This window comes from Chlamydomonas reinhardtii, chromosome 9, assembly GCF_000002595.2.
Source record: "Chlamydomonas reinhardtii strain CC-503 cw92 mt+ chromosome 9, whole genome shotgun sequence".
Taxonomy (NCBI): domain Eukaryota; kingdom Viridiplantae; phylum Chlorophyta; class Chlorophyceae; order Chlamydomonadales; family Chlamydomonadaceae; genus Chlamydomonas; species Chlamydomonas reinhardtii.
Genome location: NC_057012.1, coordinates 4,057,043 through 4,083,503, shown reverse-complemented (window position 1 = coordinate 4,083,503; position 26,461 = coordinate 4,057,043). Strand labels below are relative to the sequence as shown.

Genomic DNA, 26,461 nt, shown 5'->3' with positions numbered 1-26,461 from the left:
AACCAACGCGGCATAGCGACACAGCGGCTAGGCAGGTGCGGCCAGCGCAAGGAGCAGCGTGTGCACCTCCCCTGGTATGAAGCGCGTACGTGCTGGGACGGTGTCACAACATGAGCGCGCTTTCAGCTTTCAGCTAGTCAGCTGCAACCTGCATCCGCACCCACAACTCAGGTGAACACAGACGCTCGGGGGACTGACTACCGTATGGTTGGGGGGCATTTGCTGTGACTGCTGGTGGGCATGCCCCCATGATCCAGCTGCTGAGACCTCTTGTTGTGTGCCACCCGCTGGGCGAAAGTCGAAACGCTCCGAGAAGGGAAGTTGGTTGCAGACCTCGAGAGGTTACAGCGATGTTGGCATGACAGGCTCGGTATGCTTGCCGGTCACCGCCTCACGGGACACGTTCTTCATTCCATTCATCAGCCCAGGTCATCAGCAGGGGATGCCTGTAAAGGCTTGTGATGCTACGTGCCTTGCGGCGCGGCCACCACTCGGCTCTCCAATCATTGAGGCGCTTCGCAGCCATTTGGGCGCTTGGCATGCCTCTCGCTACTGCCGGCACAATCGGCGCGGCGTCTAGTGTCATGTTGTCATATGCCCAATCAATTACTTCGTTGGAATCAATCACGCTTGCTAGAGTAGGTGGCTAGAATCATACGCTAAGTGATATATGCATGCCTATTTCTTGTCTGCTGTATATGATCGTACAGCCACAGATATGGATGGCCCTCCTGCTCGTCATCTACGTTGCCGCCCAATCAGCGGCGCTAGTTCACGACCTTCACCACATTGCACTATCCATCCACTGCAAAGTTGCTTGCGCTCTCCTGCACACGCCACACTCATTGCACACCACACAGTCCACGCACACACACGCTGCTGCAGTGCGAACAATCATCGGCACTCTAGTGCAGCATGCGGCGGTGGCTGCTGCTGCGTGTGCGGCGGCTGATCGAGATGACGCGCTTGCTGGTAGTGTCGGTACTGCTGCTGCTGCTGCTGTCAGCGGCGCCACGCAGCACAGACTTGCCAGTGCCGGTGCTCATTTCCTCCTCCTTCGCCCCAGCCGGCTGCTGCTCGCCCTCCACGTTAGCACTGTCGGCGGCGCGCACGGCGGCGGCGGCGGCGTCCGCGGTGTCAGCGGGCGGCGCGCCGGTCACGCCGTTCACGCCCACGCCGCCGGTGCGCAGGCTGGAGGCGGGGATGACCACATCGGCGTAGCGCTTCTCACGCTCCTGCACGGCCGCTTCCGTTCCCATGCTCACATAGCCGCACTTGTCGCTGCTCAGGTTGGAGCCGCCGCCCAGCTGCGCGTCGGCGATGGACACGAAGTTCCACAGCAGCGTGTCCAGCGCTTGCATCTCGCGCGCGAAGTTGTAGACCTCCACGTCCGGCGCGTTGCGCTCAAGCATGGTGGTATAGTCAATGGGCAGCGCCACGGCGTCGCCCAGCTCGGCGGAGGAGCGGATCACGTCGTCGCGCAGCGCCTGCGCCCAGCCCAGGCCCACGCGCAGCGCCAGCTCGTTGCGCGGCTTGGCGTCCAACGACAGCAGGATGTCGTGCTGCAGCGCCGCCAGCTTGGCCAGCGTCACGTGCTGAGGCAGGACCTGGGGCGAGGAAGGGAAAGAAGAGGAGGAGCGGAATTTTTAGTGCCGTGTTCGCGGAGGGAGGGAGGCGGGAGAAGCAGTACGTGCAGGTGTGCAGGTGGGCCCCACAACAAGACCGAAGGCTGCGGCGGTAGCGGCGGCGGCGGCGGCGGCGCACTGACCTGGGTGACGGGGAACTCGAAGAAGCGCTGGCCCAGCAGCGAGCGGATGTAGTAGTTGTTCACGCCGGCGGGCATGAGGCGCTCCCAGAAGCCGGTGGTGCGGTTCACAAAGGACTTCTGGGTGTCGGTGTCCAGATAGAACTCCTTGTACAGCTTCTGCACCCAGCCGATCTGGGAGCGCAGGCGGTCGTGCGGGTGGCGGAACATGATGAGGTTGACAAAGTCCTCGCACATGCCGCTGGTGGCGGCCTCCGCCTCCTCGGCCGAGGCGCCGGCGGGGATGCCGGTGGGCGGGTTGGTGTACTCGTTGGCGTAAAAGGTGAGGCCGTTGCGCAGCAGGTAGGCGCGGCGCTGGTCGCAGGTGAGCTCCGCGCGGTAGGTGTGGAAGTTGACGAACCAGGGCAGCGCCTGGCGGCTGCTCATGCGGTACTGCACGTACTTGTGCGCGTTGTAGGTCACCCAGCGCGGCTGGTCGGCAAAATCGCGAATGAGGCAGTTGGTGCGCGTGTCAAAGCCCTGGCTGGCACAGCCGTTTGCCTCCGCGCTCTGGCACAGGTTGGTGCCGCCCGACTTGGACACGTGGAAGAACTGCACGGCGCCGCGGTTGGCCACCGACAGCTTGTGCATCTGGAACAGCTGCAGCATCACCGCGTCCACGGCGGCCTGCACCTCGAGCGGGAAGCGGCCGCCAAAGTCCATGCGCTTCTTGAGGATGGCGCCGACCAGCATGCGCCGGCCGGCGGCGTAGCCGCGCCAGGAGGAGGCGGACTGCAGCTTGGCGCTGATGGCGTTCAGCGAGGCGACCAGCGCTTTGGCGTCGGCGCCCTCGCTCTTGGCGAGCGCGAGCGCCAGCGCCGCCAACTCACGAGCGGCGTCGGAGCGCAGCTCGGGCAGGAAGGCCAGCTGCGTGGCGTTGGGCGACGGCGTGGTGTCCACCCAGGCCATCAGCTGCGAGAACTGCTCCAGCGTGCGCTCCACCTCGCCCTCCTGCTTGCTGGTGAAGGTGGCGGTGAAGGCCTGCTCGAAGACCGAGGGGGCCGGCTCGCCCTTGTCCGCGCGGGCGGACAGCATCTCCCGCCACCGGTGGAGCAATTTCTCGCCGACGAAGGCGTCCTGGCTAGAGCTGGCGGTAGACTGGGCTGCGTCGATGGCGACCGCCGCGCGGCACAGAAGGCCAAGCGCCATGGCGATGCAAAAAGCCGAGTGGGCCATCGTGCAAAGCCGACCGAGTGAATACTATTTGGGCTACTTCAGGTGTTGAAATTCCAGGTATGAGGTGCGAGGGAACGCAAATTGGTGTTTGGATGGGAGTTGGGTCCTCGCTAGAAAGACCAGTAGCGATGGAATGTGCTGGTTTGCACTGATTGTTGAGTGTGGAAGCTTATAATATCTAAGCTATATGTATTTTATATGTTAACGGGCCGCGAGCCGGCCTATAGAGCGCAAGCGGCTGTGCCGTACATTTGTCGCGAGCCTGCAGCAGGGCTGGCGTTGCTGCTCTACGGGCTCCACGACCGACTCGACCACCTCATAGTGAACACAGCCTATTCGTCTGACTTAAATAACGTAACAACAGCACACTATTTCTCCTAGTTCATGGCTGCAGCGCGTCGCTGCGGGCGACATGCAAGCCACGGCGAAAGGCTTCAACACTGGGGCACATACTTTGTTCAATTCAGCACGCATCGGCTCGTCGGCACCACTGCGTGCAACCTACGCCTGCAGCCTGCAGCGCTTCAGCTCCTCCGTTATTTTGCAACACACTTATAAAGCAACTTGCATAGAACAGTCCTGCGCAGCCGCTGGGGCGAAACACATCGCACAAGCACAACGGGTGTCAGTCAGCACTGATACCAGCACTGCAGCGGGCGACGATGCAGCTCGCCTTGAGTCGCCCTCCCCGGGGCCCTCTCCCGGGCCCACGGACTCCCCCGCCCCCGTCCTGGTGGTGGACGGAACCAACCTGCTCATGCAGTGCCGTGCGGACAGGGGCTGGGGCGTGTCGCACGCGGAGGCCTTCGAGGCCTGGCTGCAGTCTCTGCAGCGGTTGACGCGCGCAGGCCCGACGTACGTGGTCTTTGACAACAAGCGGGGCAAAGCAGCCGGGGGCCGCGGCGGTCCGGGGAGAGGAAGTGCTGCTGCTGGGGCGGGGGTGGCGGTGGCAGTGCAGGAGGAGCGGCGGGTGCTGGTGCCGGGCTATCTGGACAAGCGGCACGCCAAGGGCGGCCGCGGAGGGAGCCAGCGCGGGTCCCAGGGCGGCACAGGCGGCGCGGCGGCCGCCGAGCAGAAGCGCTCAGGTGCGGCGTCGGTGGTGTGGGGCTCGCAAGGCGCAAAGGAGATTGTTTCATTTGAAAGTAGGAGATGACTAGGAGGTACAGGGTCAGGGGCTCGGAACAGCAGCACAAAGCGCCACATGCGCCAGTTGACAGAGGCACACAGCCCCAGCCAGCGTCTCACAACATGAACCTGCCGCCTTGCGTCTTGCAGATATTCTGCCCGTTTGCATCAGCAGCGCATCTCGGCATGAGCCACTGCCACAGTCACGGCCGGGGGCGGGGCCTGCTGCTGCTGCTGGTGCTGGTACTGGTGCCCACTCCTCCCCAGGGCCGCCGCAGCCGCGGCACCCGCGCCTGCATGAGGTGGAGTGCCTGATGGACATGCCGCCCTCGCACTTGGCGCCCTTTGTGGCGGCAATCCGGCGTGCCGGCGGCCTTGCCCTGTACGGCGCACCCGGCCTGGAGGCAGACGACCTGATCGCCTCCCTAACAGCGGGCCTGCTGACACTGCCGCCGCCGCCAAAGCAGCAGCAGCAACCGGGCCTGTCTGCCGGGCAGCAGTGCCAGCAGCACCAGCAGCAGCAGCAGCACCAGCAGCAGCAGCAGCACCAGCAGCAGCAGCAGCAGCAGGAGGGGCAGGAGGGGCAGCAACAGCAGCGGCAGGAGCAGCAGCAAGGCGCCCAGGACGGGCCAGCCACAGCTGCCCCTGCCGCACCACCGCCGCTGCGTGTGCTGGTGGCGAGCGGCGACGCGGACATGCTGCAGCTGCTGGCGCTGCCGGGTGTGGCCTGGCTGGAGCTGAGGCAGCTCAGCCGCGCCGCCAGCGCACAGGAGCCGCCGCCGCTGGCAGTGTCGGTGTCGCCCGCTCTGGTGGCTTTCAGCCACACGCAGCCGCCCACGTCAGGCGTTATGGGAGCCGCAGCTGTGGGCCCGGGATCGGAGCTGCTGCGGCTCCATCAGGCAGCTTCTAGTTCCTTGGGCGCCGGGACAGAACATGTTGGGTCAGCGGCATCTGGGTCAGCGCCTCAGCAGCTGCTGCCGCCGGCGGCGTACCCAGACCTGCTGGCGCTGGTCGGCAAGCCGGAGGCGGGGGTGGTGGGGGCGGGGGTTAGTGCCAAGTCGGCACGCAACCTGCTGCTGCGGTACGGCAGCGTAGAGGGGCTTGCGCGCGCGTACGACGATGGAGAGCTGGACGACGCGCTGCGGCTGACACCGCTGGGGAACGCACGAGCGTCTGCATGCGTGCGGACTGGGCAGGCTGCAGCACCTGGAGAAGGGCCGGCGACAACGACGTCGGCAGCGCCGTCAGGGGCAGGCGGCGGCGGCGGCGGCGGCGGCGGCGGCGGCGGCGGCAGCGGTTGCAAGGAGCGCGGTGCGCGGCAGTCGCAGGCGGTGCAGCGGGCTCTGCGTAACGTCCGCGTGACGCGCATGCGGACAGACCTGTCCACGGTGCCTTGGGGTCGGGTGCAGGCGTACCAGCAGGAGCGGCAGCAACAGCGGGTGGAGCAGGATTCAGCGCAGGCGCCAACCGCGCCGCTGGGGTCCTCAGCGCTGGCGGCGCTGCCGCTGTCACTGCCGTTGCACCCGCATGACGCGATGCATGCAGCCTCCGCCGCGCCCTATGTCGCAGCGCTGGCGGCGGCGCTGGCGGCTCGCGGCCTGGCCTGCCTCGTGTTCCAGATGGGCCCTCGGGGCGGCCTGGTGGACCTGAGCCTGACCTTCAGCGTCCAGCCCAGCGGCCTAGCTGCGGGGCCCGGTGCTGCTGCGGCTGTTGGCGGTGGCGGCGAGGGAAGGGGCGAGAGCAGCGGCGTGGGACGGATGGCAGCGGCTGGAGCCTCTGCCGCAGCTGGAGCGCAGGCGCTGCAGGGTGTGGGACTGGGCGGCGTGTCGGCTGCGGCGGTGGAGCGTGTGGCTTCGGAGCTTGCGCGCCTTGCTGGCAGCGCAGCAGGAGCAGCAGGCGCTGGTGTTGTAGCTGACGATGGCGACGGCGGCAGGAACGCCGCTGGCAGCCGCGACACAGGCGTCAGCGGACGGGCTGCCTCCAGTCCGGGTGCTGGTGTGGCACTCGGCTGCCTGGGCCCGCTGAACCCGGCTTATGAACGTGCCCCAATGTACGTGTGTGTGCTGTCGCCATGGGACTTTGATGCGGACGCGCCGGCCCTGCAGAAGGCCCGAGGTGGCGTTGGCAACGGGAGTGGCAACGGAAGTGGCAATGGCAGCACCAACAGCAGCACCACACGCAGCAACAGCGGCGGCAGTGACACGAGATCTGAGCCGCAGGCGCCAGCTGCTTCAGCCGCCGGCAGTTCAGACGTGTTCTCGCGGACAGACCCGCATGCGCGGCTGGCGGCGCTTGCGAGCTCTCTGCGGCGGGCGGCGGGGCCGCGGCAGTCGCTGTGCAACACGCCTAACGCGCTCCGGGTGCGACGCAAATAGACTGAATCCCAGGGGCGAGTGTTCCCATGTCAAGTGCTGCTGCGTGTAGCAGCCATTTGTCTTCGCCACGCCCATGTTGGCACGGTTGCTTCCGTGCCGTGGCCATGCCGGTGGTCCTCTGTCCCTCCACCCTCTGCTCTTGCTTGTACTAGGAACTCAACGGCTGTCCTCTGTCCCCGACTAACCCACTCCCTGCCGGCCTCCCCACCCCGCCTGCAGGCCCTACTTCGCCCCACCAGCGCGTGGCGACTCAAAGGCCTGCAGCGAGTGTTGGCCGGCGGTGGGAATGCAGGGGCAGGAGGCGATGTGCAGAAACCATCAGATCAGGGAGCTGGCCGCGCCAACGCGCTGGCCGTGGTGCCTTTCTACGAGTTGCTGCAGGCTGAGGTGACGGGACCCGATAGCGTTCTGGTCTAGAGACGCCACCGGGGTGGAAAGCCTCGAGCAGTTGCCTGAAAAGTGTACGCAATCCGAGTGGGTTTCGACGGAGGGGTACTGCATTGTGAGGCTGCTAGCGCCCGCCATCTGAGGGACGCATACGTGTTCCTTGCCGGTTTGACGCGGCAGCAGGCAGCTCTGTAAGACTATAGCCCCGCAACGCACGGCCCTCCGTGTAATTGGCACTTCGTTGAGTTGACAATTTGTGGTCACCATCGGGAGGCCCCGTACACCAGGTTGGAAATAGCGGTCGTGTGGATGGGGAAATAGCCGCCGTGGCATCAGGTTGGACTCAGCTGGACCTGAACAGATTGACTGGATGTGCATGGGATTCAGCTGTACAGGCCTCCTTGAATAGAGCGTGAATGTACGTACCGTACTTACCGGGGGGCGCACATTGTGTTCAGGGGTGATGTCTAGCTCAGATGAACAAGAACGGGTGGCCGCCGTATTTGGTCTGGGCACATGCGGTTTGGGGACTTTCCCACAGGAATTCGGACAACCCCGGTCCAATCAAGTCTAGCCCCAGACATTAGCCCCCGGGAGGAATGTCTAGGAAAAACAGTCAAAATGGCCGATTAATGTCTGGAGACATCAAGATAGGAGCCCTGGTAGTACGTAGCAGGGCCGGGGAGCATACGGCCTCAAGGCGAGGACGGGCCGATGGGTAGGAGTGGAGGGCGGGGTCGTGGCCGCTGCACACGCGAGAAGGTGCACGCGTCACCTGAGGGCAGCACCGGGCAGCAGCAAGTCCACGTTCGCTTGAAACATTTAATTACACACATCTTAATGCAGGTATTCTCGTATGATTAGCTAGGCTAGGCGAAGAGCTCTTCGCGCCATACATGCAAAATGGACTGTTTTCGCCGGGTCCAAGGCCAGTTCACAGGCAGACGGCTTCTTTTCTTGTGTAGGCTATAAATGAGCTAATCAACTCTCAACGGGCGAGGATATGGAGCAGGCGAGCGGGGTCGCGCCGGGGCCCGCGCGCGCGAGCGTGGCGTTCGTCGTGGTCACGAAAGGGCTGGACTGCCCAACATCTGAGAATAAGCCGTCGGGAGCTCGCTACACGCGCGATGCTATCCGGGGAATGTTGCAGTTCATGGGCTGCAAACCCCGCCATGCATACAAGGCCGCCCAGCTGGTCTTCCAAAAGCTGGAGCGCTTCACCGCCGAAGGAAGCAAATTCGCTTCGGGCAGCCGGCAGCTATGGGGCGTGGGCAGTCACGACGAGGGTGCTGTGTATGTGACGATGCCACGCTCGGAGTTCTATGAGCTCGTCTGCAGCACCCTCACGGAGTACAACTACAAGTATGTGCCGTCCTCGGACGAAATCAAGGCAGCGTGCAGGTGAGAGGCATGTAGGAGGGCCCGAGCGCAGTATGGTAGAGGGAAGAGGGCAGACACGGCACGGCCCGACGCGTCTCTGCTTGACCACCGAGACGGGTTACACTGACGTCGGATGCAAGTTACAGCCATAAAATCGCTCGCTTGATGTTGATGACGTAACCTACTGCTGGTTTGGCCGGACCTCTCGCAGCCTGAAGGAGCGACGGCGGCACATCATCGTGTTGCTATGCGGCACCAGCGGCAGCGGCAAGTCCACGCTTGCGTCGATCTTGGTGCGTGCGGCCTGCGGCCTGTCACACCTCTGCGCAAGGGTTCGCACACCTATCCAAGGGGCTGACTGTCTGCACCGGGGCGCCGCGGCTGTCATACATGCCCGCCCCAGTGCAGTAGCCGCGTTCTCCCGCCCGCTGAGCCTGCCCCATACTCCCCCGGCCTCCTTCCGCCCGGCGCGCCCCAACCCACATCCCCACACATGAGACTCCACACCACCTCACACGTAATCTATCTACAGGCCGGCCGCCTGGGCATCAGCACGGTGCTGTCCACCGACAGCGTGCGGCACATGCTGCGCAGCTTCACCCGCCGCGAGGAGACGCCGCTGCTGTTCGCCTCCACCTACGAGGCCGGAGAGGCGCTCAGGCAGCAGCACGCACTGGACGAGGCGAGGCACGCCGCCGCCCGCCAGCAGCAGCAGCAGCAGCAGCAGGTGGCGGCTGTAGCAGAGACAGCTGCTGCAGCAGAAGCGGGCGTGTCGGTGGCAGCGGAGGCGGTGGCGGTTGCTGCCGGAGAGGCGGCGGTTGCCGCCGCAGCAGAACTGGACGGGGCGGGGCGGGGGGCGGAGCAGGGAGATGTGGGCCCGGATGGTGGGGGTGGGACGTTGGCAAGTGGCGGCCTGAGTGGGACGACTGCAGGGGTAGGGCCAGCGACCGCAGCGAAGGTGGCAGGGGAGGAGGCAGCGGCCGGGCGTGACGCGTCACAGCCGCAGCCGCCGTCCCGCCCCAACCAAAACGGGGGCGCGGGCGCGGGCGGAGGCCTTGCGGCGCTGTCGCCTCACGAGCTAGCGATTCGCGGCTACAAGGCGCAGTGCGAGCTGGTAGGTGGCGTCACGTACCGTAACCTGACCAGCTAGCCCGCCCGCTCGCTCGCTGAGTCGTGTCCGCCCCACAGAGCTGATCCCGGCCCCGTGCCTCCGGACTGCCTCTCCCGCGCCGGCGCAGGTGAGCGAGCAGCTGGAGCAGCTGATCAGCGGCTTCGAGGCGCGGCGGCAGAGCCTGGTGGTGGAGGGCGTGCACCTGCACGTGGGGCTGGTGCTGCGGCTGGCGGCGAGGCACCCCGGCGTGGTGCCCTTCCTGGTCTACATCAAGAGCGAGGGTGGGGCGGGAGGCAGGGGCAGGGGCAGGGGCAGGAGCAGGGGCGGGAGGCAGGGGCGGGGGCGGGGGCGGGGACAGGGGCAGGGGCAGGGGCAGGGGCAGGGGCAGGGGCAGGGGCGGAGGCGAGGTGGCGCATGGGTCGGAAGGCCGGGAGGCTGTTGGCAGGTGTTGAGGTGTTGTTGTGCAGGGATGGAGGCTGGCTGGAGCGGCACAAGCCTGGGAGCGGCGGGGGCGTTGCCGAGCGTGCGTTGTGTCTATGCACGGTGTCTGCGACCGCTACTGAAAGTGTGCCGCGGTGTGTGACTTACGCGCGCCCGCCTCGTTGTCGTTGCTGCCGCCGCGTCCTTCTTCCTCGCGTCCCGCTCGTATGCGCGTCACCTGCGGCGACACTTCACATGTGTGCTCTGTGCTCTGCAGGCAAGCACGTGGAGCGCATGGCTGTTCGCGCCAAGTACATGACGATGGACCCCAACAAAAACAAGTACGTCAAGAACATGAAGAACATCCGCTGGATCCAGGTGCGCCCGCGCCCGGAAGGGCGGAGGCGGGAGGGGTCGTGCATGACCGGCGCCCTGCGGGTTACCACTTACCGTACCAGATCCGAGGGGGGAGGGGGCATTGGGCCGGGGGCCAGCAATCCCAGCATGCACTGGTGTGACTTGTAGCGTTTTAGTGTGGTCCACTCTGACCTGACGGCTTTACCGCGGCTTCGTGTTGTCCGTCACTCACCTCGTGTTACAGCGACTGCAGCGGCTGCGCCCAGCCCTTGCTCTCACCCTGCATCGCACTGTCCCCCGCCGCCTCCCTCTGACCCTGCCTCCCTCTGCCCCTGCTCCGCGCTGCCCCTCATGCCTTAGGAGTACCTGCTGCGCAAGGCGGAGAAGCACGCCATCCCCTGCGTGGAGAACTCCAACATCGACCGCTCCGTGGGCCTCATCCACCTCACACTGCTGGGGTGAGGCCGCGCGGGACCCAGCAGCCACCGCTGCTCACACTCGGCCACTCCCCTTAAGATTCTTACAGCCCCTCCTCCGTCCCCCGCGCTCCGCTGGTTGGGCTCGCATGCTAAGATGCGGGTGTCACTAAGCGAACACCGGCACCACCCACCCCATCTTCCGGGATGCTTTGCTTCTTAATCACAATGATTGTATCAGGATCAGGCACGTATGCGCCACGGGCCTGCCCATCCCTGCACACGCCCCACTCGTGCCTGGAACCGCCCTGCCCCTGCTGCCGCACACGCAGCTGCCCGCACCCTCGCGTTGCTGCATCTCACACACTGTGTTTGCGCTTTGATTCCCTGTGTTGTGCTTTGCAACACAGTTGCCTGAAGCGCATGATGAAGGGCGAGGCGGTGCTGGACGCCGGCTCCGGCACCATGCGCATGCTGCACAGCGAGTACAGCGGAGTCGTGGACGGCCTGGCGGCGGCGGCAGCCGCGGCCAACAGTGGCGCCGGCGGCGGCAAAGGTAGTGGCAACGGCGGCGGTAACGGCGGCGCGGCGGCTGCAGGGCCAGCGGGGCCGGTGGCAGCTACGGCGGCGGCAGGAGCGCCGGGACAGGGCGCGGCCGGGCAGGCGTCGCTGGCTGCAGGTCCGCCGCCGGCGGGGTCAGGCGTGAGCGACAGCGGCAACGGGCACCACGCCGCGGGCGGGAGCGGGGGAGGAGGTGCGTCAGCGCCGGCAGGTGGACTGGCGGCAGCGGTGGCAGCGATATCGGTGCGGCGAGGTGAGACGGCGCGTTGTCGATGGCTGCGCACCTTTGCGTCTACAAGGCCGGAAGCCCCCCCCCCTACCCGGGACAAACGTGCATCTGCGCGCGGAGCCAACCTGCCTGCGTACGCCCTAATCCTGTATGAACGCCCAGTTGGGTCGTGTGTTTCGCTGCCTCCCCTACCGCAGAAAACTCGGGCACATGGCAGGCCGCGCGGGTGCTGGGCTCGCCGCGCGTGTTCCACAGGGATTCCGCGCCGGCGGCAGGGCAGGCGCATGCCCAAGCCGCGCTGGGCCTGGGACTGGGGATAGGGCCGGATTCGGGGCCGGCGGCTGCGCCGGATGCCAGCACCACCGCTGAGGCGTTGGCTGCGGAGCAGGGCATTGTTGCGGACGCGACGAATGGTGGCAGCGCGCCGGGAGCAGCACGAAGCAGCAGCTCCGCGGCGCGCAGCGGACTCCAGGTAAGCGCGACACCACTGTAGATGCATCCCGCACCAGGCCTCGCCGGAGTCTTGTTGCGCACACCGACGCTGCCATACTGATGCAAGTTGCAGCTAGCCTAGTCAGGGCCTACGCACGCCGCCAATTAGAAAGCCCGACATGCGTGCTGCTGTCGCAGGTCCAACATCCCCCGGCCGTGGCGGACGCGCACGCGCAACTCAACGGCTCTCCCGCCACGCACCAGGCAGTGCTGGAGCATGTTGTCGGCGGCCGTGGTGGCGGCGGTGCCTGCCCGGGCGTCGCGGGCACGCCTGACGCAGCTAGCAGCACAGGGGGCGGAGGCGCGCCGCCGGCGGCCGCGACTCGGCCTCCCTCATCCCCGCACCAGCCGCGAAGTCCCAGGCTGCAGCAGCACGGCCAGGGCCCTCGCAGCCACCCGCTGCACTTCCCCATGCCGCCGGTGCGTCCCGACTCCTGGCTCCCGACTCCGGGATCCTGGCTTGTAGCTCCTGGCCTTGCCGCAAGGATTGCGCCGCTCCTTGAGAGCGCTGCAGACGTGTGGGCTGCCACGTCCTGTCCGCTGCCGAACGCCCTGCAACTCTCTGTTTGCTGCTTGCAGGAGGTCGAGAACCGCCGGGGGAGCCACAGCAGCCCGCGCGACGCGGCGCAGCAGCTGGCTCTGCTGACGCAGCAACAGCAGCAACTGCAGCAGCTGCAGCAACAGCAGCAACAGCAGCAACACCCACAGATCGGGTCGCCGTCGCACCGGCCGCAGCAAGGGGCGCTGCTGCAGCGGCCGCCCTTGCTGTCGGCGAATGCAAGCAACGGCAGCGGCAGCGGCGACAGGCACAGGCGGCCCAGCCGTCACGCTCAAGCCGTTGACTTGGTGGCCTCCGGCGCGAGCGACAGCGAGGAGCGCAGGCGGTCCGAAGACAGCGGCGAGGACGACAGCTTACAGCTACTGGACAGTGGGGTGGCGTTCTCGCCGCCGCAGGTTGCGGAGGGGATACGCAGCGTGCGCGCGTCGCCGCTGCCCCGCCGGGTGGACGCCGCGGCGGGGAAGGTTCGCAGCAGCAGCGCCGATGCAACGCCGCTGGAAGGCGCGGCGCCGGGGACATCAGGCCTGCGGCTGGGGACGGCGGCGGCTGCGCCGCTGCCGCCTGCAGGCCTCGACAGCCAGCTCGGAGGCGAAGCCAGCTTTGGGTCTGCAGTTGCCGGCAGCGCCGCCGGTCCAGAGCGGGAGGCGGACAGGAAGGAGGAGGAGGATGAGGCACGCGGGCTGCACGGGCTCCAGATCCAGGCCTCGGCGCCGCCGCACGGCGACCGCAGCAGCCTGAACGGCAGCGCCGCGGTTGCGGGTCCAGGCGGCAGCGGCCCAAGCGGCGGCGGCGGCGGTGTGTGTGGCGTGTGCGGCAGCGGCTCGCCTATGCGTGGGCCCGCGGTGCTATCAGGCCTGCTGCACTTAGCCCGCCAGCAGTCGCAGCAGCCGCAGCCGAATGGGGGCCTGCCAGCGGGTGCGCTGCCACCCGTGTCGCAGCCGGGGTCGCCCTGCGCGCCGCGGCCGTCGCTGCCGCCACGCTCGCCCTCGCCGCAGGTCTGCAGCGCTTCTGGGCAGCTGCGAGCCGCGCCCACGCCGGACCCCTCCACGGCAGCACCCTCAGCACCAGACGCAGCACCCGGCGTTGCGGCGCCCAGGTCTCCGACCCCGGGGCCCCACGCCGAGCCTGCAGCGGACGCGGCCGCAGCGGCAGCGGCGATGGCTGCTTCGGCCATAGCTATCCCATGCCGCGACCCCGCTGGCGGCGGCCCGGCGGCAGGGATGCTGCTGCCGGTCCGCGCCAGCCCAAGCCCGCGCGCCAGCCCCGTCGGCGCTGGCACTGCCGGCTCCCTACTGGCCTCCTTCGCACGTAGCTCCCAGGACTCCACGGGCGGCTGCTGGGGAGGGGCGTCCGTTCCTTGCGGCCAGTCGCCAGGGACCTCCTCGCCTTTTGTGCCGGGCGCCCGTGGGTCCTCGGCTCCGCACACAGCATCGCAGGCACTGCACGCGGCCGTGGGTGTGCCATGGTCGCCACCGGCTTCCACGCTGCCGGCGGACATCGCCACGTCACCCGCCGCGCACGCCAGCAGTGCAGGCGCCGTGGGAGGTGGCGTGCTGGGCGGTGCCGGCGCGGGCGTGTGCAGCGGCTGCGGTGCCGGTAGTGGTGGTGGTGGTGGTGGTTTGCTTGGCAGCGGCAGCGGTTTCGTCACCGGGGTTGCTGGCGGCGGTGCTGCCAGTGACGGCGGCGGCGCCGCCGCCGCCGATGCAGCGCCGGCAGCCGCGGGGCTTTCTGAGGAGCAACGGCAGCACCTGGATGCAGTGCTGCCAGCATGGCTCAGGAACATGGACGTAAGCGGCACTGCCGCACCTGTCAGTGGCGGTGCCGGCACGGTTGCCGCGACGACGGCGGCGGTGACGGCGGCGCCGGCGCCGGCGCCAGCTCAGCCCAGCGCCGCAGCCGCAGCCCCTGCGTCACGAGCCGAAGATGCCGGTGGTGGAGTTCGCGGTTCTGAAGACGCGAGCGGCAGCGTCGCAGCGTTGGGCAAGGCCAACGGCACGGCCACCGAGTCATCCGCCGCGACCGCCGTGTGCAACGGCGCGGCTGCCGCCGCCCCGGTCTTCAGCAAGCGCTCCGATGCCACGGGCGCCTCCGGCGCTGCCCCGCCATTGCCTTCAGGCACCCCTGCCGCCGCCGCTGACCTGGGCGCCGCTCCCTCGGCATTGTCGGGGCCCCCACCAGTGCTGCTGGACGCGCCAACGGCGGCGGCCGCCGCCGTCGCGGCAGCTAACGCCCTGTCGCGTTTCGGCGACCACTGCTCCGATGAAGTGCTGGCGGCGGCGGTGGCGTCCGCCATCCTGGACCGGCAAATGGACGGCGTGACTGAACCCCCCGTGCCGCCGGCACAGCAGCAGCAGCAGCAGGCGCCCGCCGGCGGCGGCAGCCACGACGGCCACCACCGCCAGCACCACCACCGGCAGCACCGCAGCCACCACTCCGGCACCCACGCCGCCGGGCGGCTGCAGGCTGCGGGCGAAGGCACGGATACCAGTACGCCCTCCGGCAACGGCGTTCAGTCCTCGGGCCCGGCGACGGCAACGGCACCGTCCTTTAGCGGCGGCGAATGGGAGTCAAACAGCTTGAGTAAGGCGGTGCCGGCTGCAATGGAGGCTTCGCCGCCATCAGCAGCAGCAGCCGGCGCGCTTGCGTCCACCTCCGCGGTCGCTGCCGCCTCCGCCAGCCCGGTTAGCTCAAGGCGGCCGTCGGGTGCCGTCACCTCAGCCATGCTGTCGCAGCAGGCTCAGCACCCAACCGCGCTGGAGCCCGGACAGGCACCGACAGCGGTGCCTGCGGGCGCGCCGGCAGCAGTAGCGTCCGCCTCGGCGTTAACATCAGCAGTGCCGTCGATGCGGGTCTCCATGTCTGGCGAAGCCGGCGGCGGCACGGAGCAGCCGCTGACGTCCGTGCCCACCTCACGGCAGCCGTCCGTGGCCTCGCCGAAGCCGCTGGGCACTCGCCCGGTCGCGGACGGCACGGCTGGGGCAAGCGCGTTTGCAGGTTGGTGGCAGGGCAGGGGTTCGGCCGCCAGCTTACACTTTGTAGGCTGTAATGCATGCAACATTGGGGTTTGTATTGTGCGCGCCTGCCTGCAACTATGCTGTGCGTCCCCAGCCGGCGCCTGGGGAACAGAAGAAAATCGCCGGTTACCGTATTTCATCCCCCGTCTACCACTTCCTTAACTAATCATGAATGGAACCCCCCTACTCCCGGCGCTGTGCAGGTTCCGGCGCCTGGGCCGCCGCTGCGGTGGCCGCAGCCTCCCCCGGCGGCGGCGGCGGCGGCAGCCTGCCCACACCCTCCTTCCTTCGCACCGACAGCCGGCGGCTGGGCGGCTCCTCCACGCCCTCCGAGGACTTCTCCTCCGACGACATCAGCGACGGCGGCGACGACTACGCCGAGGACAGCGGGGCCTTTGGCGCCGCCGCCGCCGCCGGCGGCGCCCGCCGCGGCCGCGTCGGAGCCGCGGCGGCGGGCCGCCGCCGCCGGCTGCGCTTCGGCGGTGGCAGCGGCGCCGCCGCCGCAGGCGCTACCACGGGCACAGGCGAGGGCGACAGCGACGAGGGCGAGGGCTACGGCGGCTACAGCCCGCTGCAGGAGTACGGCAGCGTGTACGAGAGCGCCACGCACGATGACATGGACGAGCACGGCGACGACGACGACGCGCCGCTGCTGGGCCGCAGCAACACGCTCATGCGCCACCTGGCGGGCGCGCTGGAGCGCAGCCGCATGCGCGCCACCGCCTCGGCGGCGGCGGCGGCGGCGGCGGCGGCGGCGGCGGCGGCGGCGGCGGCTGCAACGGGTTCGACTGGAAGTGCAGGCGCGGCGGCGCGTGGCGGCGTTGGTGTTGGGAGCAGTGGCAGCGGCGGCGGTGGGCACCGCGGGCCACCGCCGGCGGCGTCGTCGGGTGCGGCGAGGATGGGCAACAGCGGTGCGGGCAGCGGGGGCAGCAGCGGCGGCCGCCATGGCGGCGGTGGTGGCGCCGCGGGTGCGGGCGGGGGTCGCGGGGGCGCCTCGGCGCCGTCTGTGGTGACCGTGGCACCGCCGTCATCGGCAGGCGGAGCGCAGCTGCGTCAGCTGCTGGCGGGGAGCCGCGGCTCCGTCGCCGCTGCCGCCGGCAGCTCGGCTGCAAGCAGTATCGGAGCTGGAAGCGCGGCGGCCCCCGCTGCGAAGCGGGAGGCGCCTGGGCAGGCCGACGCAGCGGCCGGTAGCGCTGGCGAGGGGAACGCGGCCGGTGTTGTTGGAGCGGCGCCCGGCGGCCTGCCACCCTCAGCTGCTGCGTCCTCCGCATCCGAGAGCGACGGCGCGGCCGCACGCAGGTTGCCGTCTGGTGCTGTAGCAGAGGAAGCTGTCCGACCGGTCGTGCCTGTACGGCTGGACACAGCGTTTGCTGCAGTGGCTGGCGCGACGGCTCCGGCGGTGACGGATGGTCCACAAGAGGCACCGCCCGCGCGCGCACCGGCAGAGCCCGCACCCGGCTCGCCATTAGGATGAGGAAGCTCGTACAATAGGCGAGGGCAGGCAAATGACGCAATGCATTTGGCAAGTAGGCGCGACGCGGCTGCCATGGTTCTTCGCCAACTGGGTAGGTTGTTAAGCGTAGGCAGGACAGCAGGTGGGCGAAAGTGCTAGGTAACGCAATGAACTGAACGTGCAGGAGAGTTGGCGCAATCCTTAGGGCGGGCGTCTGCAAATTCGTACGACGGATACTGGCAGGCATGAAGACTGACGAGGCGTGGGCCGATAGGGGTGTAGTAGACATCGCGCCCTATGCAGTCGGCAATTCGTAGAATGCGCTAGCTGCTAGGGCTCGCATCTGCCGGGGTTAACGGGGTTCCATGGCACAGCGCTCACTCTGGGCGCCCACTCTTTGGGGCGCTCCATGCCGCCATCCCTCCCCATCCCTCCTGGAGTCACGGAGTCTAGTAGTCCCGGGCCCGGCCTGTTTGATCACTTGGATGGTATGAAGTTCGGGCCCTCGTGTCGGTGAGTACAGCGGGCGTGACTCGGCGTCTCGGCAGAAAGCAGTGTAGGATGCAGGGTGAGCATGTGCATTCATCAAACCTGGCTGAGACGCGTGACTTGCTTGTCTAAGGCTTGACAGCTGAGTGTAACATGGGCTGGCTGCGTGCAAGCTTACTTTGCTGACTGACTGAACGGTTGTCATTCGCCCGCCTGGGGGCAGCTGTTGTCTCCATTACGATGCCCCTGGTTCTCGGAATGGTTAAGACCAAGCCAACTTGTTAATGAGACAGTGAGGAACAAGGGATCGAGACAGATTTCTTTTGCATGGATTATCCAGCAGCACAGCGGAAGCACACCCCGGTCCCTCCCTACCCATCCGGCATTTATCCCTACCGGTCCTAAAAATCCTGACGATACCACCAAGGAGGAAATGTCGAAGCCAACGTGTCCTCTCACTCATGCACTCCAGCGTCCCGCTCTCCCGAGCTGCTCCGCCCCAAAAACCTTGTGCCGAAGCCGCGGCAGGACAAGAATGCGCAGCGAATGCTCGACACGCCAACGCAAGCCTAGACACTGAAGAACAGGCGAAAATCCAACTGAATCCTGAGAGCACGTCGCCCAACATTACCAACACTCCATTTCCGCTTGACCATGGCAACAGCCCCAGTTCTGGCGCTGCCACTGCATGGGCACGCCGCCCATGCAGCATCACCACGCCCTCACGTCCTCGGCACAGCCTCTTCTGCGATTGAACCTCAAACAACGTTGTACTAAGCCGTACCCGGCAACACACTCCTCCTGCGCCTGCGGGGACCATCGCACTGACTATCCCTGCCACACACAGTCACCCCTGCACACGCCACCGTCGGGTATCGTGATTTGTTCTTGCTGTCAAAACGGGGAACCACCCCCCGTCGTTGCTCAATCTCTCCGTCTTCCCTAGAGAGGGCCCCCACCGGCGCTTCCTCAACCCGCGCTTGTGCTGCTGCTGGACTCCCTATGCTCACGTTCGCATTGCGCTGCGCCTCCGCGTTTGTCGGCGTGCTCTGCTGTGGGCGGCGCCACACATTGCGCACGCCTGCCGCCCTGTCGCCGCCCCGGCTCCGCAGGCTCCCTCGCTCAGCGGCCCAGCTCTGTATCAAAAACCAGTCCGTTGCACCAGAAGCCGCTCGCCATGGCGCCAGCAGGGCTACAGGCGCGCGCTGCATGATGCCGGCCGTCGCGATCGCGACTGCACCGTCCGCTTAGGACAGAGCCGGGAAGTGGCTCTCGTCCATGGCGGGGGCGGCGCCGCGGCCACGGCCCTCGCCGCGGCCGCCGCGGCCCTCGCCACGGCCCTCGCCGCCGCGGCCACCGCGGCCGCCGCGGCCCTCGCCACGGCCCTCGCCGCGGGCGCTCTGGGGGCGGTCGCTGAAGCGGCCGCCGCGGCCACCGCGGCCGCCACGGCCACCACGGCCGCCCTCGCCGCCACGGCCGGCGCTCTCGGCGGACTCAATGCGGAAGCCGGTCTCGATCACGGGCTGTCGCAACAAAACACAGGGAAATAGCCGATTTCAACGCGCTGGCACGGAAGGACAATACGGCCCTGACCCTGCCTCACACATGCAAAGCGCACCCCTCGGCCCGCTGTGCAGAACCCGTGCGCAACCAAACCCGCTGCGCGGGCATTGACGCCCCAAACCCTGCTGCCGCCTGCTGTCCCTGAAGGCGGCACGCACCTTGGCCTTGGAGGCGGCGGCGGCCTCCTTGGCGGCGCGCTCAGCCTCAGCCTTCTTCTTCTCAACGGCGGCCAGGTCCAGGCCCTGGAGAGAAACGGCGGGATGGACACAGAGGGGCGAGTTCCGTGTTGAGTTCGCTGTGAACTACTACATGCGTGACATGTGCGCCCGCGTCATGAAGCCAAGAGCGTGGAGCACGCCTTCTGCCGTTGCGGGCAGACAGGCCTGTCCTTTCAAGGACTGATACCCGTTATGATGACGCCCCCAGCATCCCTCCGCTCAACCAGACGACGCCCGGCCCTGCCCTCCTCTCCAGCCCGCACACCGTTCCCTTCTGCCCGAGGTAGCACCCACCAACCCCCCGACGCCTTTGCCCTGAAGCCCGCCCCGTCTCACACGCTCCATACGCTCCACGCGCCATCGCTCCCTTCGCAACGTCCACCCCGACCAGCTTCGCTTCCCCGCCCCTTCCTCACTGACCCCTTGTTCTTAACCCCGCCATCCCCGCCACAGTATTCTCCCCCAGCGCCCCACGCACCTGCTCCTCGGTGGACTGCTTGGTGAACACCTTGAGGCCCTTCAGCTCCGCGTTGGGGTCCACGTTCTTAGCCTCCGCCGACTTGTTCAGCGCCTTCTTCTTCTCCGCCATCAGGGCCTCGTACTCCTCCAGGCTCATCTCCTGTTTAGGGAGTCGCAATAATGAGACGGAGGCGAAAATTGAGGCGGAGGCGGGGACACAGCCGCAGGGTGCTGCAGCTCAGTACCCGTGCACGTGTAACGCGTGTGTACGGTCAGGAGCGCGCCGCGCAAGGGAGGTCTCTGCCCGATGCGGTGAGCACAGGAGCCGCGGCGAGACAGCAGACGGTGGTACTGATCGACGGAAGAATCCGGATCTAGCCTACGCTGTCGCCTCGGCGGGTGCGCCAAGAGCAGGTCAGTGTGCCCCAACCCCTTGTCTCCGCCTCCGCCATGACGCCGCCCCTCCGAAATCCTCCCCACAGATGTGCTGACTGAGCTGGATTTTCCCCGGCCGTTGGTTGCCGCGTGCGCTTGCTGACCTTCTCCTCCTCCTTGGGGGCCTCAGCGGCGGGGGCCTCAGCAGCGGCGCCCTCCTCGCCAGCGGGCACCTCCTCGGCGGCCTTCACCTCCTCGCCCTCGGGCCTGCAAACGTAGAAATGCCAATGCAGCTGGGTCAATCACCTGCGCCACGGCTTCCAGTGACTTCGAAAGCCCAAATCGTGCAAGCGAGCGACTGGTCTCCGCGCGCAGACAGTCCGAAATTGCTGCAACGAGGTGCCCGATAGCATTTTGTGAACTAGGCTACACAGGTCGGCGAGCCAGCGAGTAGGTGCTGAAGGGTGGCTTCGCAAACCGCCGCCGCGTCAGAACACGCGAGTTTGCGACAGGCTCTGGCGGTGATCACGTCGATCCCAGACAAAATTGGAGCTAAAGCTACTTGTGCCTGGGCTGCATTGCTCCGTCGTGGCCTCTGTACTCACTTCTCCTCGTCGCCCTCCTTGCCCCAGTTGCCGCGGCCGCTGCCGTGGCGCTTCTCGGTCTCGTGGCTGCGAAGCAAAAGCAGATGATCCCATGAGCTGAGAAACTGCCGAGAATTAACCAGTGACTTACGGGAGGGCCAGCTCCATTTACGCATGCTGCACTTGCATCCCTTTTAAAGCCGACCCGCATGCCTTTTAGCTCGATGGAACCCAGCTCACCCACGGCCAGTGCCGTCGTGACGCTCATACTCGCGGCGGGGCGGGCGGCCCTCGCCAGAGAAGCGGCCACCGCGACCGCGGCCGGGGCGGGCACCACGGCCGCGACCACCCTCGCCGTCAGTGCGCTCCATCACAGGGCCCTCACCACCCTCGCCGCCGTTGCGGTCCACAAAGGGACGGCCGCGACCGCGGCCCTCGCCCCTGCCACCGCGACCGCGGCCGCCCTCACCGCGCCCACGGCCACCACGGCCACCGTTCTCGGCGCGGGGAGCCTCCTGCTTGGCAACAGGAGCCTTGGCTGCAGATCACGAAAGGCGGGCACGGAGTTAGCCAGTGAAATGTCGCTGGCGCCGCCGCAATGCCGAAAGCAACTCTCACCCGGCTTGGCCTCCTCCTTGGGGGCCTCCTTCTTCACCGGCTTAGGGGCCTTGGCCGCCAGGACATGAGGGTCCGCATTCTCGTCGTCTCCGAGCAGAGCAAACACGTTCTGGTCCATTTTTCGAGTGGACTCTTCCTTCCTCCCCTATTCAGTGTTGCATCAGCTAGCGGCAGACGCGAGGGGACTTTTGTATGTGATAAAACACAGTTTGTAAGGGGAAAGAGGGCAACAAATGGCTCGCGCGGTGCTCTTGAGCGGGTCGGCCGGCTGATTGCACCTGCGCGCCTTCATTCAATCCTGGGTCGCACTGCCTGCAACCTGTTAAGTAGTATTCTCTGTGCGAAATATAACCGTAAGCCGGCGCGAAATCGGCTTCCTCGCGAGCGCGGGCCCGCGGAAAGCTACGAGCTCCGGTTGGCTCCCGGGAGCATCACTAACGCATTTTGTTGCCTCATGTACTTAAACATGCAGTGCAACAGGGAATGCAGTGACTGCACCCTCGCAGGCGAAGCTTTCTGGCCCGTGGGACATGGAGCTAGCAACTCCCATAATGAATACCTAATAAATTGATATCTGACTTAGTCGTTTAGACCTTCATTGCGCAGCACAGTAGTTCTGCTTGCCTTGAGCACTGAGTATCGGCTACTGTTTGCGGAGCACCAATCGCCCCTGAATTGATAGCATGCGGTTTCAAGCATCAACATTGTTGCTTCTGACGTTGTTGCCTGTGCTCAAGTCGCAACTAATGCTCGGCAATGTTGCAGCGGTCGAGGGCTCCGCCCAGCGCGCGCTGCAAGGCGCTGCTTTACCGCGAGGTAACCTGTTGTTTGGCGCGGTTCGGTGCACGCACACGGATGGCTGTCTACTATAGGGGGGACCCGACCCACCTGCCCCGCCTCGCCCTACTCCCCACAAGCATCCGCACCTTGCGCATCTATACCCGTACCTGCATCTGCACGCTGGCAGGCTGGGAGCTGCGCGAAGCTCTTGCCGTGCTGGACCCAGACCTGTACGCCAACGGCCCCGGGCCCGACCGCCCCTTCCTTGACCTGCCGGGGCTAGCCAGCCCCTGCTGGCGCCACGGCGACGAGGGTGCGTGGGCAGCGTGGCAGCGTGCCGGCAGCGCTCTGGCGGCGCAAGGCAACAGCATAAGGGAGTGAATATATCAGTGCTTGCGCACCTGTTACGGAAGGGCATGTCCGGCGGAATACGGGTTTGGTTCGGGCTGAGGCCTCAGGGACGCGACTGGGCGCGGACGTGCTCCACCACTAGCCTAGCCCGCCCAGACACTAGGCGCTCATGCACGCACCGCATCCCTCAGCCGTCAGCCAGGGTTGCTTCAAGGGTCCCCGACTGGCTCCTCCGGTTTGCTGCACTCCGCCAACACCTGGGCGCCGCACGGCCCCGCACTCCTCCCGCCCTCACTCCTCAGGCAGCGCGGACGACGACGCGGGCAACCGCAGCGGCGTGCGCTGCCTGCCCGCCGCCATGATCCTGGGCGGCTTCCAGTGCGGCAGCCAGTCGCTGTGGGCGGCGGTGTACAAGCACCCGCTCATAGTCAAGGTGGGGGGGGCGCGCGCGTGTGTGTGTGATAAGACATGTAGTGTGTTTGTGCGCGGGAGGGGGGACCCGCGGGGATGGGGGGTACATTCATGATCATGTTCTCGAGCCGCCAGTGAGCACAGGCGGGGGTGGGATCACATGCCATGGTCATAACCTGCCCAAGCCCAACGAGTAGATCCCAAGTTGGGATGGGTTTGAGGCGCACCACACCCAGGACTGGTTACGGGAGCTGCGGCCAGAGGCGGGATAAGGGAGCCCACTTGCCACCGCTGCCACTCTGGCCACCCATCCCCCCCCCCCAGACCGACGTGTCGCGCTACCACTTCTGGGCTGAGCACGACAAGAAGAGCGCGGGCCTGTTCAGCGGCCTCAAAGCCGGCGCCGACAAAATCATGGACTGGCAGCGACTGGCGCCGGGCGCAGCGACCGGGGGCAGCGGCGGCGGCGGCGGCAGTGGAGAGGGGGCGGGCAGTCGGGAGGGCGAAGCGGCCGGGGAGGAGGAGGCGGCGGAGCCGGTTGATGAGGCGTGGATCCGGAGGTGCGTGTGCGGGGAGAGCGCCGGGGGGGGAGGGAGGGGTTGCAGGGCAGGAGGCGGGGGCGAGGAGGCAGGGGGAGTGGCGTAGGCTGGCGGTGGTAAGGGCGCAGGCCGGGTGCGTGGACCTGTTCAAGTCGCCTGGCCCCGGCAGGGCACCAGTCATACCCGTGTCTGGGGCACCCGGGGAGAACAGGTCGCAACACGCACCTGCCAACTTGTGTCTCTGCCGCACAACTGCCGCTCCCTGCCTCGCCTCGCGTCACCTGCCCGCGCCCTGCCCTGCCCGCGCCCCTGCCCGCGCCCCTGCCTGCAGGCAGCCCAAGATGATGATTGACGGCAGCGCCAGCACCTTTGCCTTCTACTACGCGCCCGGCGTGCGCACGCACCGCACCTTCCTCGCCACCATGGTACGGCGCCCGGGGGCCGGGGGAGGGGAGCGGGGAGGGGAGCGGGGAGGGGAGCGGGGAGGGGTCAGGCATGATCCAATCCCACACGAACCAAGACCCAGAACAAGCCCACCAGGGGCGTGGCGGGGGGGTTTGGGGCGCCTGGGCCCAAGTGGCTGAAGCCGTGGGGGGTTTTGGGGACATGCATGGGGACAGCACGTGTGCGTGCAGGTGCATGCACCGGATGCAGGCCGCGCGGGAGGGAGGGGTTCCAGCGCTCTCACAAGCAGCAGCTGGGGGTCAGCTGCGGGTCAGCTGAGCTTGGCCGGCCTGGCATGAACACCGGTTTCCGCTGTCCCGCTAACTGTCCGCTAACTGTTACTGTTGCTGCTGCTACTGCCGCTGCAGCAACCGTGCTGGAAGGGTTGTCATGACGACCACAAGGAGGGTGCGGAGCGGTGCGTGCCGGCATGACCGCACCTTGCCTTGGGCCACGGTCCTGCCCTCCTCTGTTCTTCTCGGGCGCTGTTGTCCCGCCCGGCATATTGCACCTCCTGGGCGCCGCGGCGGGACTGTTGGCATGGCGCCAACCCCACGCCCCTGCCCAGCCCTGCGTACGGCGCCCAGCTGCCCGGCACCGTCCTTGCGCCTCTCCACCCGCACCTACACGGCACATAGCACCTGCTCCAGCCCCCCTTCTCGTTCATGAATCATGAACTGATGAACGTAACCCCCACTTACAAATAACACCCACCCGCCCGCCCGCCCACCCGGCCACCTGCCCTCAGGGATGTCTGCCTGGACAAGTGCTTCACCACGTCGCAGCAGGCCGACCGCCAGGTAGCTGCGTGCGGGTGGTGGTTGGGTGTGTGGCACTGAGAGGTAGCTGCGTGTGGCAGGTGGTTGGGTGTGTGGCACTGAGAGGTAGCTGCCAGGTGGGTGGTTGGGTGTGTGGCACTGTGCCCGTCGGCGGAGGCTGATAGCTTGCAGATGCGACGCGTGGTAGGACTGAGCACTGGCGGCACTGAGGCTTGCGTCCGCCTGTCTAACGGCGTCTCACGGCGCCCCTCTGCGTCCCACCCGCCCCGCGGCCGCTTCGTCTTGCTCTCGGTGTAATGCAGGTCGCAAAGAAGATCGGCATCCCGTACAATGACATGTGAGTGTCAATGGTTTTCCACACCATGTCGGCGGCGGCACTGCAACAGGAACGTCCCTTTCTCCCTCCCCGTGGATGTCGTGTGAGTTGGCACACCTGCCTCCCTCTCCCGTCATCCCGTCCTGTCGTCCTCCCTCACCCCCCCTCGCAGGTCGTTGCCGCTGGTGTTGTCAGCTGTGTACGGCAAACGCCCGCCGCGCATGATCATCATGCTGCGCAACCCCATAGAGAGGTGGGGAGGGGGCGGCGCGTCACCGCTGAGGCGATGTCAGGGGCGGGGGCGGATGGGGGGCGGGGGTGCGTCCCACACCAACACACACGCACGCACGGCGGACATCGTTATGTTGTTGTATGTACTACAAGCTTTTGCGCTCATACACGCGCATACATACACGCACACGCACAGGCTGTACAGCTCGTTCTGGCGCTACAGCCACTACAACACCAAGTACGGCAACACCGTGCAGGGCTTCGAGGCCTTCGTGGACGAGCAGGTCGGCAGTGCGCGGGGCGGGGGGGGGTCGTTTGCTGCTGCCTGGGCTTCGAGTAGGTGCAGCAACGCAGTAGTGGGGCTGGCAGGTGCGCAGGAGGCAGTGGGAGGGGGGACACCTGCAGGTGCGGGATATGCACCGCACTCGGCCGCGCTCAGCATTCGCATACCTCGCTCTTCGATAGCATCAACATAGCATCACCATAGCACCGCACGCGGCGTCCATAACCACGGCCTCTTGTCCTTGCGCCCCTTCCTCCTGCGGTCCTGCCCCGCCTGATCCACCCCCTCTTGACCTTCTCCCGCTCTGACGTCCTCCCCCCTCCTCTCCCGCTCTGAGCAGCTGTCTGCGCTGCAGCGCTGCCAGGCCCGCGCCGCCCCGCCCGACGCGCCCGAGGTGGACCCCGCCACCAGCTGCCTGCTGCACTTCGAGACGTGGGGGCTGCAGGAGGAGCGCGTGTTCTTCCACGCAGACCAGGTGGGCGGGCGGGGGGGGGGGGCGAGGGCTGTAGATACCAGCCCAAACTAAACCGAACCCCATGCAAATGAGCGAGGCAGAGAGCGTGGCCTCTGCTTTGTGTGTGGGGGGCGGTGTACGTGTTCATGCGAACGGTGTGTATCCAAGATGGAAGTGCCGACGTCCAGGGGTACAGCGGGGGGGTGGGGGCCGGGGTGGGGTAGTTTGTTCCAGTCCCAACGGAACCAAGACCGGGAAAAAGGGAGCGCAAGGGAAGAAACACGCAGGTCAGCGTAACCGATGCTGTGTGACGCTCGCAGAGACCGGGTGTGTGGGGCTGGGGACTTGGGGGTGTGTGGGCATGTGTGGCAGGCAGGTGGAGGGCGCCGGGCACCGCACTGGCGGCGTGTCGGCGCGACCGCAGGCACCGTCCGGATGCCCGAGCACCTGCATGCTGCTTGCGGCCTGGCTGCAAGCAATCGCGCCGCCCCAGCAACCACAACAACAACCCCTGCTGTTGGGCCTTCATCGCTAGGCTTGGGCACATAAACCTTCCCTTCCTCCTTTTTTCCCCCACACACATGCAGATTCTCCGCGGCGTGTACTCGGTGTATCTGGACTCCTGGTTCAAATACTTTGACAGGAGGCAGTTCCTGGTCATCAAGTCGGAGGTGCGGCACCGGCCCCGGGCCGAAGGAGGGGGAGCGG

At 66.9% G+C, this 26,461-nt stretch overlaps 5 protein-coding genes across 5 annotated transcripts in view; 3 read left to right on the top strand and 2 right to left on the bottom strand.

The window, feature by feature from the left end:
• Positions 1-328: 328 nt before the first annotated feature.
• CHLRE_09g393469v5 (uncharacterized protein) lies at positions 329-3,159 on the bottom strand. The gene is made up of 2 exons (XM_001694618.2): positions 1,769-3,159; positions 329-1,607 (listed from the first exon to the last, which is right to left on the bottom strand). The coding sequence occupies exons 1-2, from the start codon at positions 2,951-2,953 to the stop codon at positions 906-908; spliced, it is 1,887 nt and encodes a 628-aa protein (XP_001694670.2). The 5' UTR covers positions 2,954-3,159; the 3' UTR covers positions 329-905.
• A 179-nt stretch (positions 3,160-3,338) lies between these two features.
• Positions 3,339-7,304, top strand: CHLRE_09g393432v5 (uncharacterized protein). Its single transcript, XM_043065678.1, has 3 exons — positions 3,339-4,065; positions 4,256-6,465; positions 6,700-7,304. Exons 1-3 carry the CDS (start codon positions 3,738-3,740, stop codon positions 6,895-6,897), a joined length of 2,736 nt encoding a protein of 911 aa, XP_042921209.1. The 5' UTR covers positions 3,339-3,737; the 3' UTR covers positions 6,898-7,304.
• Positions 7,305-7,718: 414 nt separating this feature from the next.
• Positions 7,719-17,512, top strand: CHLRE_09g393395v5 (uncharacterized protein). Its single transcript, XM_043065677.1, has 11 exons — positions 7,719-8,268; positions 8,459-8,540; positions 8,780-9,361; positions 9,486-9,639; positions 10,056-10,156; positions 10,496-10,593; positions 10,962-11,365; positions 11,539-11,813; positions 11,972-12,253; positions 12,413-15,386; positions 15,610-17,512. The coding sequence occupies exons 1-11, from the start codon at positions 7,871-7,873 to the stop codon at positions 16,878-16,880; spliced, it is 6,621 nt and encodes a 2,206-aa protein (XP_042921208.1). The 5' UTR covers positions 7,719-7,870; the 3' UTR covers positions 16,881-17,512.
• Positions 17,513-17,596: 84 nt separating this feature from the next.
• On the bottom strand, positions 17,597-21,598 carry CHLRE_09g393358v5 (uncharacterized protein). The gene is made up of 7 exons (XM_001694617.2): positions 21,166-21,598; positions 20,788-21,085; positions 20,569-20,634; positions 20,128-20,230; positions 19,608-19,748; positions 19,070-19,153; positions 17,597-18,871 (listed from the first exon to the last, which is right to left on the bottom strand). Exons 1-7 carry the CDS (start codon positions 21,281-21,283, stop codon positions 18,596-18,598), a joined length of 1,086 nt encoding a protein of 361 aa, XP_001694669.1. The 5' UTR covers positions 21,284-21,598; the 3' UTR covers positions 17,597-18,595.
• Positions 21,599-21,758: 160 nt separating this feature from the next.
• Positions 21,759-26,461, top strand: part of CHLRE_09g393321v5 (uncharacterized protein) — a 9,116-nt gene continuing 4,413 nt past the window's right edge. Inside the window, exons 1-12 of the mRNA XM_043065676.1 lie at positions 21,759-21,981; positions 22,133-22,258; positions 22,599-22,729; positions 23,032-23,267; positions 23,578-23,671; positions 24,059-24,108; positions 24,439-24,490; positions 24,772-24,806; positions 24,958-25,038; positions 25,213-25,300; positions 25,640-25,774; positions 26,341-26,424. Coding sequence (XP_042921207.1) covers positions 21,912-21,981; positions 22,133-22,258; positions 22,599-22,729; positions 23,032-23,267; positions 23,578-23,671; positions 24,059-24,108; positions 24,439-24,490; positions 24,772-24,806; positions 24,958-25,038; positions 25,213-25,300; positions 25,640-25,774; positions 26,341-26,424 — 1,182 coding nt within the window. The 5' untranslated portion in view covers positions 21,759-21,911. The remainder of the gene's footprint in view (positions 21,982-22,132; positions 22,259-22,598; positions 22,730-23,031; positions 23,268-23,577; positions 23,672-24,058; positions 24,109-24,438; positions 24,491-24,771; positions 24,807-24,957; positions 25,039-25,212; positions 25,301-25,639; positions 25,775-26,340; positions 26,425-26,461) is intronic.